Source organism: Diuraphis noxia, unplaced genomic scaffold (genome assembly GCF_037042655.1).
Source record: "Diuraphis noxia isolate RWA-SAM2 unplaced genomic scaffold, SU_Dnox_SAM2 contig0009, whole genome shotgun sequence".
NCBI classification, from domain to species: Eukaryota; Metazoa; Arthropoda; class Insecta; order Hemiptera; family Aphididae; genus Diuraphis; species Diuraphis noxia.
Window position 1 is genome coordinate 1,515,995 of NW_028301719.1, and position 16,452 is coordinate 1,532,446.

Sequence of the window (16,452 nt, forward strand, 5' to 3'; positions counted from 1 at the left end):
TAAAAAACCAAAATCTATTTTTTTGAAAACTGATTGTGCGTAAAAATACCCATTTTTCCCTTAATTTTTAGTTTGTTTATCCCGATTATTTAGAATACTATTGAGAATATTTTACTTTTGACCCCTTAATGTACCAACTATAGATTCACATTCTGATCAAACGAGGTACTGAAGTCGACAATCGAAGCACTTTTTCTGCCCCAAAATGTGAGGACAGACACACACACACACACACACACACACACACACACACACACACACACACACACACACACACACACACACACACAAAACACATCATAGTAAAATCAATACATTCCTCGCTCCGCTCAGAATCTAAAATTGTAAATACTCAACATTATATTATCATGTAAAATATACATCAACCAACTAAATATATTTTAAAGACTTAGCAGATTTATTCTTAGACTGGTAATAAGCTATTACTATAATACTAGGACAAAAAATAAAATTTTCTTAAGATACTCCTTAAATTTAATAAAAATCTATATGCATTTTGAAATATAGTGTCAAAGTATGCTTACTTAAAAATTCCAAAATATAAATTGAAAAAATAAGTATGGGCATATTTGGTGTACGCTAGCCAATAATTAGGATGATGTGTAATAATAAAAAAAAAAACACACACACATCATGATAAAATCGATACATTCCTCGTTCCGCTCAGAATCCAAAATCCAAAAAAATTAAAAATTAAAGTTTTAATTTTAAGATAATTTATAGATGAAACGAATTTTACGCTTAAAATAAATAGTTTGGGACTTTCGGAAAAAATTTAAATTCACGTTCTATAATCATTACAATTTACAACATAAAAAGAGTTACTATATTTATTGTAATTTGTAAATTATCATAAATATTATGAATATAAAATGAAATAATAAGTATCTAGTAGTATTTTTAAAAATGTATTTTTTACACATACATTTATTTAAGTAACTTTAAAAATGTGACTATTTATACATTTTTTGTTAAATTTTATAAGATTAGAAATAGAACCTAAATCATTTTGTGTAAAACTTTAAACTCTAACATTTCTATAAATTTTGAATTTGAAAATTTTTACTGTATTCACTATTCTCTAACAAATCGTTATTATTAAAATGTTCAAAATAATATACATTTTAAAACCACCGTCAATAATTGCAAAAGATATGAATATAGTAATTAAAATATTTTAAATTTAAGTTTTACAATTTTTGAAAATTCAAAATTTGTGCATTAATAATATGTAGGTAGATACAATATGCAATAGAGCTAGTATGTGTGTTTTTTTTTCTTTTTTAAAATTGTTTGAGGCATCAACTGCGTGGTTATTAGCCGGCGTACACATATTTAATTTACAGTATGTGTTTTATAAAACCACAATAGTTATTAAAACATGTTATACATAATATATTATGTAAAATACATTTAAAATCATAGACATGTACTTAATTTATAGGATACAGAGTCATAAATCATGTTTCGATTTCTACAAAATACTTATTTTTATAGATATTTTAATTTTATTATCAAATTCAATATAGTAATGTCTACATATTAAATTGTATGTTTTTTTTATTTTACTTAATATTAGTATAATGCTTATTTCTAACAATCGCAGATTTAGAGCATTTATTGGTATATTGGTAGGAGCCAGGAGGGGATTTAATAAACTGTTAACATATTATATATCTCGTTAATGTATATTTACTTGTAATTGTTGGCTATAATAATTTTATATTGGTAGCTTTTATAAGAAAGGGGGGATTGGGAGGAGAATTTTCTCCCACGCACCACCTTCTTTATCCCTATCTAACCTTACAACATAATTACTGCATTTAATGTATATTATATTACCATATATGTACATTATTTTCAAAAGTGAGTAAATCCTTAAGACATTAACTGTGTGCGATTGGTATGAGTTCATGGACTTCTTTCCAAGTTCCGTTGACGGTAGTTTGTTTTGATCCAACCCCACTTTTTGAAAATTCTGATAATACTGCAACATATAATATATAATATTGTAAGTTATAGTTATTTATAAGTACCACTACTTAGAATGACATTTTCTAACAAGTTGTCTTGTTTAAACCCATCCTCTTCAATATACCACAACAATCCAGACACCGAGGAGTATGCAATATAGTGCGGCTTATGTCATTCAACTAAATCTCGTAATTAATTATTTTTGCATAATAAAAAATCAATATACAAACAAAATATAAGATATATGTTTGATAAATTTTGTATCATTGTGCCTAGGTATGTTTTTTAGTTGCGCCGCGGAACTTTTTGTTATTATCTTAAAGTTATAGCTTTTATAAGGTTAAATATATTTCTTATGTTATTGAGTATCTTATAACTTCATATTTTATTTTGTATAACAATACGGAAGTCTTGTTATTACAAAGACATACTATATATTATAATTTTATATTGAGAAACATAACTAATATTAAATACATATACTATAAAATATTACGGATAAGGTGCTTCTTTTCTATTTACACATCATCCTTATAATTGGTTAGCTTCCTAAATAATTGGAATTTCATTTAGGTATGAATTATGAATATGAGTTACGAATATACATGATTAATTATATATCGTTGTAATATAGTTTAATAAACGTATTTCATATTTTGAATTATAAATTTAGTTCTCTTAATATAAAATTGTAGATTTTGAGCGGAGCGAGGAATGTATTGATTTTACCATGATGTGTTTTTTTTTTTGTGTCTGTAATCACGTTTTGGAGCAGTAAAAGTGCTTCGATTGTCGACTTCGGTACCTCGTTCGATCAGAAGTGAATCTAGTTAGTACTTTGGGCGGTAAAAAGTAAAAAATTCTCAATATTTTCTAAATAATCGGGATAAGAAAATTTTAAAATTAAGGGTAAAACGGGAAACCTTACGCACAATCAGTTTTCGACAAAATCGATTTTGGTTTTTGATGTAACTTATAAGCATTCAAAGTTTGAATTTTGACAAAATACGTAAAAATCACGAAATCCAATTTGTCTGTTGAGCTTGACTATTTTTCTTTTATTGCGTTTAAAATTGTTATTGTTTACTTTTTTGCTATTCTCCTATTTATACTATTGGTTTCGAATTTCTAAGAATTTATTTCTAACCGTTGGTAGTATTTGTATAGATGTTTACAGCCACTTTTACCTTGTTAATCTTATAAATTATTGCCCTTATTTTAAATTGCATAATATGTCAGAATATAACTGATATTCCGTTGAAAATGTATGTTCCTATAATACTGTAATAATCCAATGTCCACCACTGGATTTAAGTCTCTTAGCATACTGTGAAAATTTGAAAGTGATTGGTTTTATAATATTTGTTTGTATACGCGTTATTAATACAGTAAATATGCCCATACTTATTTCTTCAAATTATATTTTGGAATTTTTAAGTCAGCATACTTTAACACCATATTTCAAAATAGATATAGATTTTTATTAAATTTAAGGAATTTCTTAAGAAAATTTTTTTTTTGTTTTAGTATTATAGTACTAGCTTAGTACCAGACACTAGAGAGTCTAAGAATAAATCTGCTAAGTCTTAAAAATATATTCAGTTGGTTGATGTATATCTTTCATGATATTATAATGTTTAGAATTTAAAGTTTTTTAAAACTTATTTATTTTTTTTAAGTTATAAAATTTCGTATTTATCATATTTTACAAAAAAATGTTGTTGCTTTACAAATATAATAGGCAATTAATTAATTATTTATTAGACTTTTTTACGTAAATAATGCCCACCTGTTGTAACCTGAGTTTCCTTTAATTTTTTATTGGAATGTCTTCTTTTATTCCAAAGTTCAACCAAAGCTCTTCGAAAATTTTGGCCACTGACACAGTAAAGTACGAAATTTATTCCAAAATGTGTGTTGTACATTTGATTTGCAATGACTTGTATAGTTTTGTACTTTGCTGATGTTATCTAAAAATAAATTAATGTAACTTTGTAATAGAATTTTTTAATTTTCATTCAGTGATTAACTAAAATAATTGATATTTTTAAGATATAGGTACATATATATTTATTTATTTTTCATTGTAATTATCCTCAAATAATAAGTTACCTATATATTTTATAAATACATTTATAAGACAGTCTAATTGATTGCATAATTATATAAATTTCTAATATGCCTTTAAACCAATTATAAAAATGTCCATTATAAATCAAGCATAAATAGCTATAAATATACAAAAATGTATTACTCACATTATCCCATACCATCCATACTCGGAATACGTATGATGGCAGATTCAGACACAAGAACACTGTAGACACAACTAATAGCATTTCTGTGACTTTTATTTGAGATGTGTGTTGTGAGTTTTGTGATGTAGATTGTCTTCTTCTAGATGGGTGAAGTGTCATTGTTCGTCTTATTCTGGCTAACCGACATACAGATTGACAAATCATGCTATTGAATATGACGATCAGGAAAAATGGTATCATCATATTCATCAATACGTCTGCATAGTTTAGCCACGTATATAATTCGTACCACGAAAAGTTCAAGCTACATTCTGTCGTTGTTGAGTTACTATTCATAAAATTATTAATTAGGACGTTATAACAAATTGTTATTTATACTATTAAAAAATGCATTCATTTTATTATTATGAAACTAAACATTTGGTATCTAGTATTCTAGTACTACATAACAATTGTTGAGCTTTTCTTTCGCCCAAAAACGTATAACGAAAAAAAGTTTTAAATTTTAAAAATAATTAATCTAAATATATTTTATAAATTATGACTTAATATTTTAAGAAACACGGCAATTTAATTTTAAAATAATTTATATTTTTTGAAAATAAATATCCAATCTGTTTTTATAATGATTTGATTTTATACAATACTCACTTTTCTAAGAGTGTTTCGTTAGGTCCTGAAATCACTAAATACGGTATATGTACTATTAATGCAAACGTGATTAATATGCTTAGTACAATTTTAGCTCTGTATACTGTGCATATCACTGATCTGTGTAATGGATATCGTACAGCTATAAAACGTTCTGATGTAAACACTACAACTAGCCATACGCTAATAAAACTACATATCTATATATATAAAAAAAACAAAACAATTATTTATTTAATAAATTATATTGTTTGTTGATACAATGAAAAAAAATATAAAATCTAATTAATATTATGATTGGTATCGTTCTTTTACAATCCATGAACAAGTTCCACAATTGTATTTGAAACTCTGAGAATAGTGTTTTTAAGTGTTTTATCTATTTTTCTAGCTTAAATACCATTTTTAAAACGTTATTCATTATTTATATTAAGAAAGTATTAGTTAAGTATAAGATTCTATTGCTAAATTTAAGTAGATATGAATCAATACAATTTTTTGAAATTTTTTCGTGACGACATTTTCAACATTTTATCGTACGTGTATTAAAAAAATATCTGTAAAATAATAATTTTAAAATATTTTATTAAATTAAATTAAATTAACGCTTAATCATTTATAAAATTAGTTTCGATTATATATTAATATGGGAATGTTTAAATGGTTCAAATTTGATCATATTATTAATTATCTAATAAAATTGATACATAGTAAATTATCTAGACGTTCTATTTATATTCATTCAACCACGTTTTTTTTTTAAACTGTAGATTAATTATCCTTTGAATACTGCATTCACTCTTATAGGTTTTTCACCGCACTTAATATAATGCCTTAGAATTGCTCTAATAAAATTCCACACCTGAGAGGATCGATTTACTTCATCAGAAATATATGGGCTGTTATTTCTGAAGAAGAAGAATTGTTATCCACGAGACAGATGTTAGTGCTTTTCACTAGTTATGTTACTGTTTATTACGACATTTAATTGATTTACTTTTAATCGCGAGCATCTATCATCCTATGGAAATTAATTACTTTCATAATCTTATCTAAACTTAGCTATATATATTTTATTATACGATAATGTAAATGGGACCGATTATTTTTTTAAACTTATATAAAAGATAATGTGAGATAATATCGTATATTATAATATATTATCTAGTTCAATTTTCATCTTGTAGCTGGTAAAAGATAGTATTTAAAATTTAATTCGTCCATCATATATTTTGAATTTTGGTCTAATGAATTCTAAGTCAGAGATAATCAATATAGATTAATATTCGTTATTACTGTAGGGCTGAGATTCAAATACCATGTATATTATTTACTATGTAGTCATTTAAAAATCAAATGTTGATAGTGGCATCATTAACAAATTATTTAAAGAGGTTTCTATCGAGTATACGTAACAAAAATAAAAAATAAAAAATATAATATGAAATATATATATAACTTATCTTAAATTTCCTATATATACAATATACATACAATTTTGAAAAATGTTTGCGCTTTTGAAACAATGGGTGTTTATTGCTAAAAGAATTGTGTATAACTATAAAATTACTTTTTTAATTACTTGAATATTAATTAGTGTTCTAAAAAAAAATACCCATATATATATATTAACCTAACCAGCTTAAGTAGTATTATTTTCTTTTCAATCTGTTAATTTAAAACATCTATTTATCATTTATGTAATTATAATGTTTGACATTTATGAAATGCCATGATCAATAGTTTACTATAAGTGAAGTATGTTTTTACTTGAGTCCTTATTTTTAAATTGTATGTTAAATTAATAGATTTTGATCTGTAAAATAAATAATTTGTATTCTTATTTTTAAAGTCATCTTACCCAGAGGTTTTGGGAGGGTTTATATATTTTAATATGTTGCACCACATTATATTTATGTAAATCAAATACTAAATTGTATACTGTTTGTGAACTAAGGAAACCCGGGGCAAGATGAGAGTTTAAGGTAAAAGTAAATTGTGTGTTTACTCTAAATACACCTATATCATTTTGAGTAGATGGTTTTGAAGTTTAAATTTATCATTTTATATTTAATTATTTGGTATTAAATTAACGGTGTTTAAAAAGGTAGGGGTTTTCCCTATCTTAGAACGGAGTATTATTTGAAAAATGTCATACCTATAATTTAACATTTATTAACATTTCTTAAAATGTTTAATATTTTCATTGTTTTTTAATGTAAACAAAAATAAATACCCAACTGCAAAATATGCCTAATATTTAAAAATTATTGTTATGAGATATTTAATGATAATGTAGGTACAACTTATTATGAAGTTAACGAAAAATCACAATCATAGTATCAATTATTGTTATTTTACTTAAGCAATTATGATCGAAAAATTTGTTGATTTTAATGATGCATTAAATTTGAATAAAATAACTATTAAAATATATGATGTGTTAAATATATTTTAAGAAACCATTACCTATTTGTTTTTAATTTTATTTTTTATTACTATCTATTAATTCCTCAGTTGTTCTTATTGTTCTTTTTTGTAACAGATTAAATAAAATATCGTAAAAACAAAACAAAATCGATTTCGGTTTTATTGTTGTAAATCTTGTGAAATTTAGTTTCTATTTCCAAAGATTAAATACCTACTAGATTTACGGTAAATTGTATTTTAAGCATAACTAAAAAAACCTTAAATTTATCGGTATACCAATATCCAACGCAAAGCTGGGGAGGCGATTATTTCATAACCCAGTTTCGTGATGTTGATGTATTCTAAAATAAAGTTTTGTGTATTTATAACAAATAATGATTAATTAACGAGTATCTTAGTTAGTTTGGTAGATAGATTATCGGTGTGTATAATTACAATTATTTGATTTTATACCTACAGAATTTAGTTAACAATTTTAGTTTACGTTTTTAAAATATTTAAAATTAAATTTGAACATCATACATAACTTTTATACAAACAGTTTATAATATACCAGTTATTGTTTATAGTATTTGTTTTACCTGAGCAAAGTAGACGAAAAATTGACAAAAACCTTGCATATGGTATATCCTGATACCAACTTTGGGTAGTACAGGCATCAGTTGTATTAATAAAAATAATGTATCACTGATTGCTAACGAAGATAAATAATATGATGACGATTGTTTTCGTAATTTTGTTCCAAAAAACACTAGTACTGATATACAATTTCCCAAGCTTCCGAGACATACAACAGCCAACGGATAGTATTTTACAAACCTAGAAAGTAGATAAAGTTAGGTTATTCGTTTTTTAAACCGTTTTAATTAACAATGAGTATCATTATTATAATTATGAGTATCATAATTCATATTTATAACTGAGTAATAAACTAATAATGTTTATATTACTTTTGATCCCTAAAAGTACCAACTAGATCAAATTATCTACCCTTAATATTGAAGATCGAAGTAAACTTATTACTATAAAACATGTCACTAGACAAAAATAAAACATGTTATTCTAAGCTCAGCTTCGCTCAAAATCGATAGTGAATAATATAAGAATAAGTATAAAAATAAATAGCAGTGTTATAGAACAAAATACGTTATAGTTTCAAAATTTTCTTTTCTTTAAATTTTTATGGATTAAGAAATGTATTACTATTTATTAGTATATTTTAGTATTGATTTAACATGACTTATATTTTTAAAGTAATTTTTCAATATTAAGATATATTATATTTTTATTGTAACAGTTATATAACTTACCTGTCAGTTAGGCTTATTTCGTCTTCTAAATTTTCATTCATATCAGTCGACATTATTTTGAAATTATTATTCAATTATTTTTGTAGAAATATATAATCGTTCACTTCTAAATCCCTGAAATGTATAAACACATAAAAAAAAGAAGGTAAATATCATTTGCAGTCTTGTAGACGCATTTAGTGATCATTAAGTATTAAATTATTGTCATCGGCAATATTAAATCTGTTTGCATCACATAATAATTTACTAAAGATTATTAATGATAATAATTGTAAAAAAACTAAAAATTTAATTGTTAAGAAAAGTTATTAATTATTATAGTACCTAGGTATATAGGATATTAAAATCATTATTATTATTTATATTGAAATAATTATTTTATTTATTTATCATTTCAATATAATTATGATTATATATTTTGAATATAACTTAATAGGTAATTAAACTGAGTTGAAATAACTGAGAAACTATTTAGGAGTGTGTTGTCTTAATGGTTAGAACCTGCCTACTAACTCCACTAAGACTAAAATTTACATTATAGATTAATTTTCGGATGAAATGTTAACACTAGTTTTATACTAATTTTAAACCCAACATACTTGTGCGTATTATTACATTAATTTTTTTATATGAATAAAATGTGTTTGGAATTTTAGAATCTGAGTGTAGCGTTGTAATATATTGATTTTGCAATGATGTGTATTTTTTTAAAGTCCGGAAACACTGTTTTAGAAAAAAAAACTGCTCCGATCATCAACTTCGAAGGAAGTTTCTGGTAACAAATTAGATCAAGTCGATACTATCGGGGAAGGTCAAAATGATTAAATTTTAAATTTCAAATGTTGAAAATTTTAATTTTAATTGTATTTAAACATAAATAAAAGTGCTTATTTAAAGTTTGAGCTTTAAGATTATAGCAATGTATTAATTTGATTTCTTAAATAATTAACCGATTTAAAATAAGGATACAAAAATTTTTCACCTATTTCTATAACATTATGTATATAAAATATTAGTAGGTACCTTTGTCATATATTTATAATGATATCTGAAATTTGGATCAAAAGCAGTACTTTTAATATTTTAGAAAATTTGTGTTGGAATGAGGTTATATAACTTTAATAAAGCATTTTATATACGATTCGATAGAGTTTTGGTACAAAAAGGCATATGTCAAAGGATATGGTAGGTATTGAACACCAAAACTTCTACTAACTCCCAAGTTTGAAAATATTTAACTTCCGAAAGTTGTGAAAACTGAGATTGCTATTTTATATCTAAATTAAAGAAATAGTATTTCTTATTAATTGATTGCTTGTATGAACTATTTCTTTGAAAAGCAATAAAATGCTCATTCTATTATCAAGGAAATAAAATGTTTGAAATTTTAAAAACTAGTTTTACTCATTCACTTAAATTCTTGTGGTTTAAGGTTAGCGTTGAAATCAATGATTATACGTTTATAACTTATAGCTATTGAAATTATTTTTTACTTATTTATCAACTACTCAAACACTATTTTTATTTCCCATTAAATGTTATTTAAATTCGAATTTCAAACAATTAAAAACTGATTTAATTAATTGAGTTGTAAACATTTCTAATTTAGTATTTTATTAAATAAATTTCGCTTATAGGCTGTAGAGTGTAGGTATATTTCTGTGTCTAAGTTAAATGAATTCAATACATGTAAGACATAAATAATAATTTCGTTTAAATTTATATAATAGTATATTGCAAATGAATAAGTTAGTATAGGTATAAAATTAATTATAAACATTTAATTGATTGATTCATATAATTTATCCAAAGTTGTATACGTCACCTAGGAAATAGGTAATTTTATATTAATCTAATAAAAAAGTTACAAAAATATTTTTTTAATTTAACTAATAGCATTTATTTTTATGTCTAATGTATTATTAAAATTATTGCATTGTTTTATGGTTACAACTATTTGAATATTGAAATATTATTCCATGCATTAAATTATCGAATATTGTATTATAAAGCATTTTTGAATGTTTTTAAAAGTTTGGTTATGACTTTGAGTAATCGACTGACAAGATTTTCTGTATTATTTTCAAATGACATTAAAGTTTGGTGCTCTTCTAACAAAATGTTCTTAAAAAGAGTTACCTAATATTTTGTATAATATTTCATCACGGAGTATCATCAATGGTTCACTTCACTGCACATGTTTCTATCAAGATATTTATTAACTTATAGCGCCTAAATACTTATTGTATAACAAATTTTCAGATTTAAAACAAACTAAAAATAACTTCAAATGCATATTTTATTATGCATTTTAGATTCCGAGCGGAGCGATGAATGTATCGATTTTACCATGATGTGTGTTTTTTTTTATTTATTTTTTTTTGTCTGTCATCACGTTTTGGGGCAGTAAAATTTCTTCGATTTTCGACTTCAGTACCTCGTTCGATCAGAAAGTGAATCTGGTTGGTACTTTAGGGAGTCATAAGTAAAAAATTCTTAATAATTTTCTAAATAATCGGGATAAGCAAACTAAAAATTAAGGGAAAAACGGGAATTTTTACGCACAATCAGTTTTCAACAAAATAGATTTTGGTTTTTTTATGTAATTTTAAAACAAATGACTATAGATACAAGACATTTTTACTGAATGTTTATATAAGTATAATCTATCCTCCATAAAATTTTCAAAAAATTTTGACTTAAGTTTAACTATTCAAAAACCCGATTTTGTCGAAAATTTCAGGTTTTATACACATACTTTTTATTTTTTGTTTAATAAAAAAACTGAGAATTTTTATTTTTGATTACTTAAATGTACCAACTTAATTTACGTTTCAACAAGAAAAGATATTGAAGTTAAACATTGAAGCATTTTTGTTGAACGGATCGTGTATACGAGTAGGTACATACAAAAAACACTCGAACACATCGTTATAAAATCAATAAATACATTCATCAAATAAATAAAGTACCCTATATAAATAATAGTTTCATAATTATAAATATAATATTTATATATATATCATGTCAAGAAAATGGTTATATAAATACTTATTGAACATTTTTAGTCTATACATTCATGTTTGAATTAAATAATAAGAAAGAAATCGAAATTAGGGGTTGTGTAAATATTTCGTCATTTTTATTTTTTTTGGTTTTACCAATTGTATCAAGAGCACCGGGAATTTTCACTTTTTATCTTATATACCAATTAGATGTAATTATTAAATACACAACACACACAGCATTGTGAAACCAATGCATTAATTTATACATTTATTATATATTATATAACACATTCTACATTTCAATGCTAATTTCCAAAAAAAACATATATGTATACTAATATTAAATAAACAAATCAGTGATTTTTAAGTATGACAATGATTAAAAAAATATGATAGGTAGTGTATACGTGACAAAAAAAAAAAAATCGTTCTAAAATCAGTACATTCATCCCTCCGCTTAGAATCTAGAAGGAATTTAAGTTTGAAGAACATAAAATTAATAGATTTTTAAACAATAATAAAGTTTTTTGTATAAATGACGTTAAAAAAATATAAACACCACAGCACGGTAAATATTATCTTGTTTATATTATAGTTTATAAATTTGATTTTATCGCTATAGTATTGTATACCTGTAAAATGGTTATTTTTTGCTGTATATCGCTTTTTTTTTATATACCTAATCTCGAATCACGCAACGACCAGTAATGGTAGTAACTTATCACCACTTGTTTGTTTTTATGAATTAGAATTTAAATTTATATATGGTTTAAAATGTTTCTCAAATTTTCATTAAAATTGCCCGTATTAAATACCTCTAGAAGGTGTATGTCCTCTTAAAAATACAAATATTAAAAACAGGTTATGTAAAAATAGATAACATTTTTTATAACAGGTACCTTAATTTCAACCATGTATAAAATATGGTAAACATTTTTACGGCTAAGTAAAATGGGTATACAACATGTGTATATGACAGAGACGAATGGTATCACCATCGCGCCCTTTAAATATAATATACAATATTATTTTAACTTTTGGAATAGTTTTAAATACTTTAAAATCAGAGTAAGTATTGGATATATTTTTAATTTCAACTTACTGAATTCATCTTTTACTTGGAAGAGAAATCCTACACCTTAATCTTCTTGAAAAATTGTCTGGTTTTTACAAAAAATAAACATATCTTCTAAAATAACTGTCAATTATAATATATTTTATATTAGATGAATAAGCACTTGGTTTTAGACAATTCTTAAATAATTTTTCCATACAAATATTCAATCAATGGCATAGATTAAAGATTATATACATTGTTACAACTTACAAAGCAGGTATTATTGTAATTTTAAATGTTTTTAGTGGTTATTAATTTATAAGACTATCAATAATACTTGTTAAAAACTTCAATCACATAAGTAATGTTTTTACTTAGTTTTGATAATTTATTGCTTTTTAAAAGTATTATACCTTTAGATATTATAGAAATTTAGTTTCTTTATTTTTTTAATGTAACTTTTTCATTATTTAATATTGAATTTTTTTCTTTTTAACCTGCTAAAAAATCTTGATATTTTTTGTGATTAATTTGATCTAGATTTTTTGCAATTTATAATTGTTATTTGCTATGTGTAGATTTACTGATTATTTTATTTATTAAGTTATAATTTAGATTCTCAGCAGTTTCAAGAATGCTATTGGTTTAACTTTGACGTTTTTTTTCTGAATACATTTTTTCAAATAGTAAACGTGCTCTGAAAGTTTAATAAGAAGCCACGAAATCAGATTAGAAATAGGACATTATTGTTGTTAATATTATAAATAAATATTAGTACGTATTTTTTTAATATTCACTAATTTTAATAATTACTGCCATAAACTACCTAGTGCTTATTTCTTTTAACATTTTCTTATAATACGTTGATTATTATTATTTATTTTTATATATATAGAAGATTAAATCCTGGTATTTAAAAACTTCATATTTTAATTTTTATATTATTTTAGTAACTTATTATTGGTACAACTAGGTAGTGAATAATTTCGACCATTTATGTGTATATATATATATATATTATGTATTTTATTAATTTTGCGATTTGAAGTAGGGATTTCAAATAGTTAAAGCCTAAAGGTTATACTCTTAAAATATCTTAATTTTACATTTGACATATTTTAATATTCTATGGACTGTACTTAGGGTTCAATAAGGTATTTTATAGTACGAATTTATGGAAGATTTAATGTCCGACAAACCATTATAAATAAACTTAAGTAAACCGAGCTATGCTAAAAATCATTATTTTAAATTTGACAATATGGATATATTTTTTAAAATTTTTCAATGTTCTATATCATATATCTGCTTCATCAAAATAAATACCGACACATTTAAATTTTTAACAACAAATATTTAATAAAATTAAAATCCAAAAAAAAAAAATTGTCAGATAGTTGACGGTACCATACGCGGCTGGAAAACACGGCTTTTAATACTCTACTTTAGAGACCAATCATAACATTATATTAATTTATGTTCCACAAGTCATATGTTTTTCTATTCTTTTAGAATTTACAGAAGCTAAAGAGTTTTTTAGATTAAGATTCTCAAATTATAGTCAATTCATGTTGCAGCAAAATTTTATTTAATTCATTATTATTTGATGAATGAGGTCTGTTTTAAAATTTTCTAGTACTTACCCTTCCCATGCCGTTTGTTTTTTTTAAAATAACGAACAAATAAAAGCTATAATGTTATGGAATTTTTTTTGAATATAATGATTTATATCATTGCTTTCAAATTTAAAACGACACATTCCTAGTCAATTCATTATAATTGTTTTGATATTATTAAATGCGATTTTATTAAGTTTTAAAATGTGAGATTATATCATGCTTTTGTAAAATTTCAAATTATTACAATTTTTTGTTCATTTGTTTATTTTTATTTCATTATTATTGATAAATAAGGCAAGGCCCATTACTATACGCATTAATGTACTTAGTACTATTTTTTATCTTATAAGCTATCAAATTTCAAATATATTTTTAGTATTGCATTATCGAACATTATATAAAAATGGTATAGCAATTGTTTATACTATTTTGGTGTATTTAATTAATTGATAAATTGAGAATAATGGATTTAACATAACTACAAAAAAAAAAAAAAAAAACATTATATTATTGAATATAATATAAATCAGCATTTAAAATACTCGAATTATCGAGGTTATTTATGAAAAAAAAAAAAACTAATAATAACAACGGTACCTTTATCCATGTACGAGCACACATTTTTTTCGACTTGAGTGTTATTTGAAATACGAATCAGTTCGTTTTTGAGGTATTTGATTTTTCTAATACTCCAAGTTTTTAATTTCACACATAGTAGTACCACTCATCACTCTGTAAATAATCACATTTATAAGATCATTAAACTAAAACGTTTAACAAATTGTGCTATTAGGTTTTTAACGTATGGTTAACTGACTCGCTACTCTCGGCACAAATGACGGAATGCTACTGAAGCTGAAAGTTCAAACATCCTTCGTTATAGGTGACCGCCGTTGAAAGTTCAGCGCCCATGAACCATGGTGTACTTTTTCCGATTTTAGAATTCTTCCTAAATTACGTTTTAAGTTTAAATATTTTGAGTATTTTTACTATTGACTCCATTGCACACTTATTATGAATTAAATAAATAAACCGAACCTGTCTAAAACATCTAAAATTTTAATGTATATATTATGTACAGTGTTTGTATCTATATAATAATATTATATATTTGTCAAACTATATAATAAATGAAACACAAAATAAATATATTTATTTAAATATTGTCTAAATAAATAGTTTATGGAAGTAAAATATTCCACCAGAGTAAAGCAAGTATAAAAACTAGAAATCAAGTAAATAATGAGCTCCGAGTTTTATATTTTTCTATGATATATATTATTCGAAATTTTTTTTTAGTTGAAAAAAGTTTCACTTTAAAAATTATTTAATGTTTTGTTTTGCTGAATTGTAAAAAGGGGAATTAATTTTAAAATATAAGTAGAATTTTAATAAACAAACATATTTTAGAATAATAAAATTCTTGAGTCTAAAAATTAGGTAATTATATGATGCAGATTTTTTTGTGAATATATTATATTAATTGTTGATAGGTATTAAATATAAAAACTGTATATAAAATATACCTTTTTAAGATGATGATACTCCGGCAGGTTTTGTTGTTTTGCTTTATGGTACGAGTAAACTTTATGTATCTTGATATTAAATTCTCTTTGAACTGAATACTGAACAATTGTATACATTTTAGTTGTTTAGTTGTAACTATCACAAAAAAACATTTCCAAGTGTGTGGACGTTTTTTGTTTTATAGATTCGTTTTTTTTTTTTAGTATCTATGCCTATTAGGAAGTATTATATAAAGTTATAAAAGACACATTTTATAGATTCCTTAATAGATAAAATTGCATATTCATAAAATGTATTTTGTATTTTATTATGTACAGCATAATCAATGTTTAATTACTGTAATACTATAATATATGCATATCCATATCACCTCCGAAAACAATAGATAAACACGTTTTAGAAAATATTTATTATTATTTCTTATCATTTCATTTGATGGTATGAACTTGGAACGTTTTCAATACAAAGTGTTTTTATTTTACTCCCATACTGCTGCAGATTGCTAGGATTGTAATTAATTACAGACTATATATGGTTAAATAAACAATTTTGCTTATTCGCATCAAGTTATGTTTTTTTAGAAATTGTTTGTGGTTT

At 24.0% G+C, this 16,452-nt stretch overlaps 2 protein-coding genes across 5 annotated transcripts in view; one reads left to right on the forward strand and one right to left on the reverse strand.

Annotated features, from left to right (window-relative positions):
* LOC149054223 (protein furry-like) overlaps positions 1-16,452 on the forward strand; it is a 110,733-nt gene that overhangs the window by 13,490 nt on the left and 80,791 nt on the right. The gene's annotated exons all lie outside the window — the stretch shown is intronic.
* LOC149054224 (FMRFamide receptor-like) lies at positions 1,691-16,030 on the reverse strand. 2 transcript variants are annotated; one of them, XM_089230578.1, is made up of 9 exons: positions 15,855-16,030; positions 15,146-15,277; positions 14,926-15,060; positions 8,645-8,758; positions 7,916-8,153; positions 4,905-5,104; positions 4,254-4,581; positions 3,785-3,965; positions 1,691-2,008 (listed from the first exon to the last, which is right to left on the reverse strand). In XM_089230578.1, exons 4-9 carry the CDS (start codon positions 8,695-8,697, stop codon positions 1,908-1,910), a joined length of 1,101 nt encoding a protein of 366 aa, XP_089086704.1. In that variant the 5' UTR covers positions 8,698-8,758; positions 14,926-15,060; positions 15,146-15,277; positions 15,855-16,030; the 3' UTR covers positions 1,691-1,907. The 2 variants fall into 2 exon arrangements, with proteins under 2 accessions (XP_089086704.1, XP_089086705.1); XM_089230579.1 differs by lacking the exons at positions 15,146-15,277; positions 15,855-16,030 and having other exon boundaries at positions 14,926-15,139.

Bases quoted from the DNA above. Each gene is read 5' to 3' on its own strand.
- LOC149054224 (XM_089230578.1), bottom strand. From the start codon at position 8,697: ATGTCGACTGATATGAATGAAAATTTAGAAGACGAAATAAGCCTAACT. The intron at 4,582-4,904 runs GTGAGTATTGTA...TTTTATGAATAG, and splicing joins AACGAAACACTCTTAGAAAA to TAACTCAACAACGACAGAAT. The intron at 3,966-4,253 runs GTGAGTAATACA...ATTTATTTTTAG, and splicing joins TATGGATGGTATGGGATAAT to ATAACATCAGCAAAGTACAA.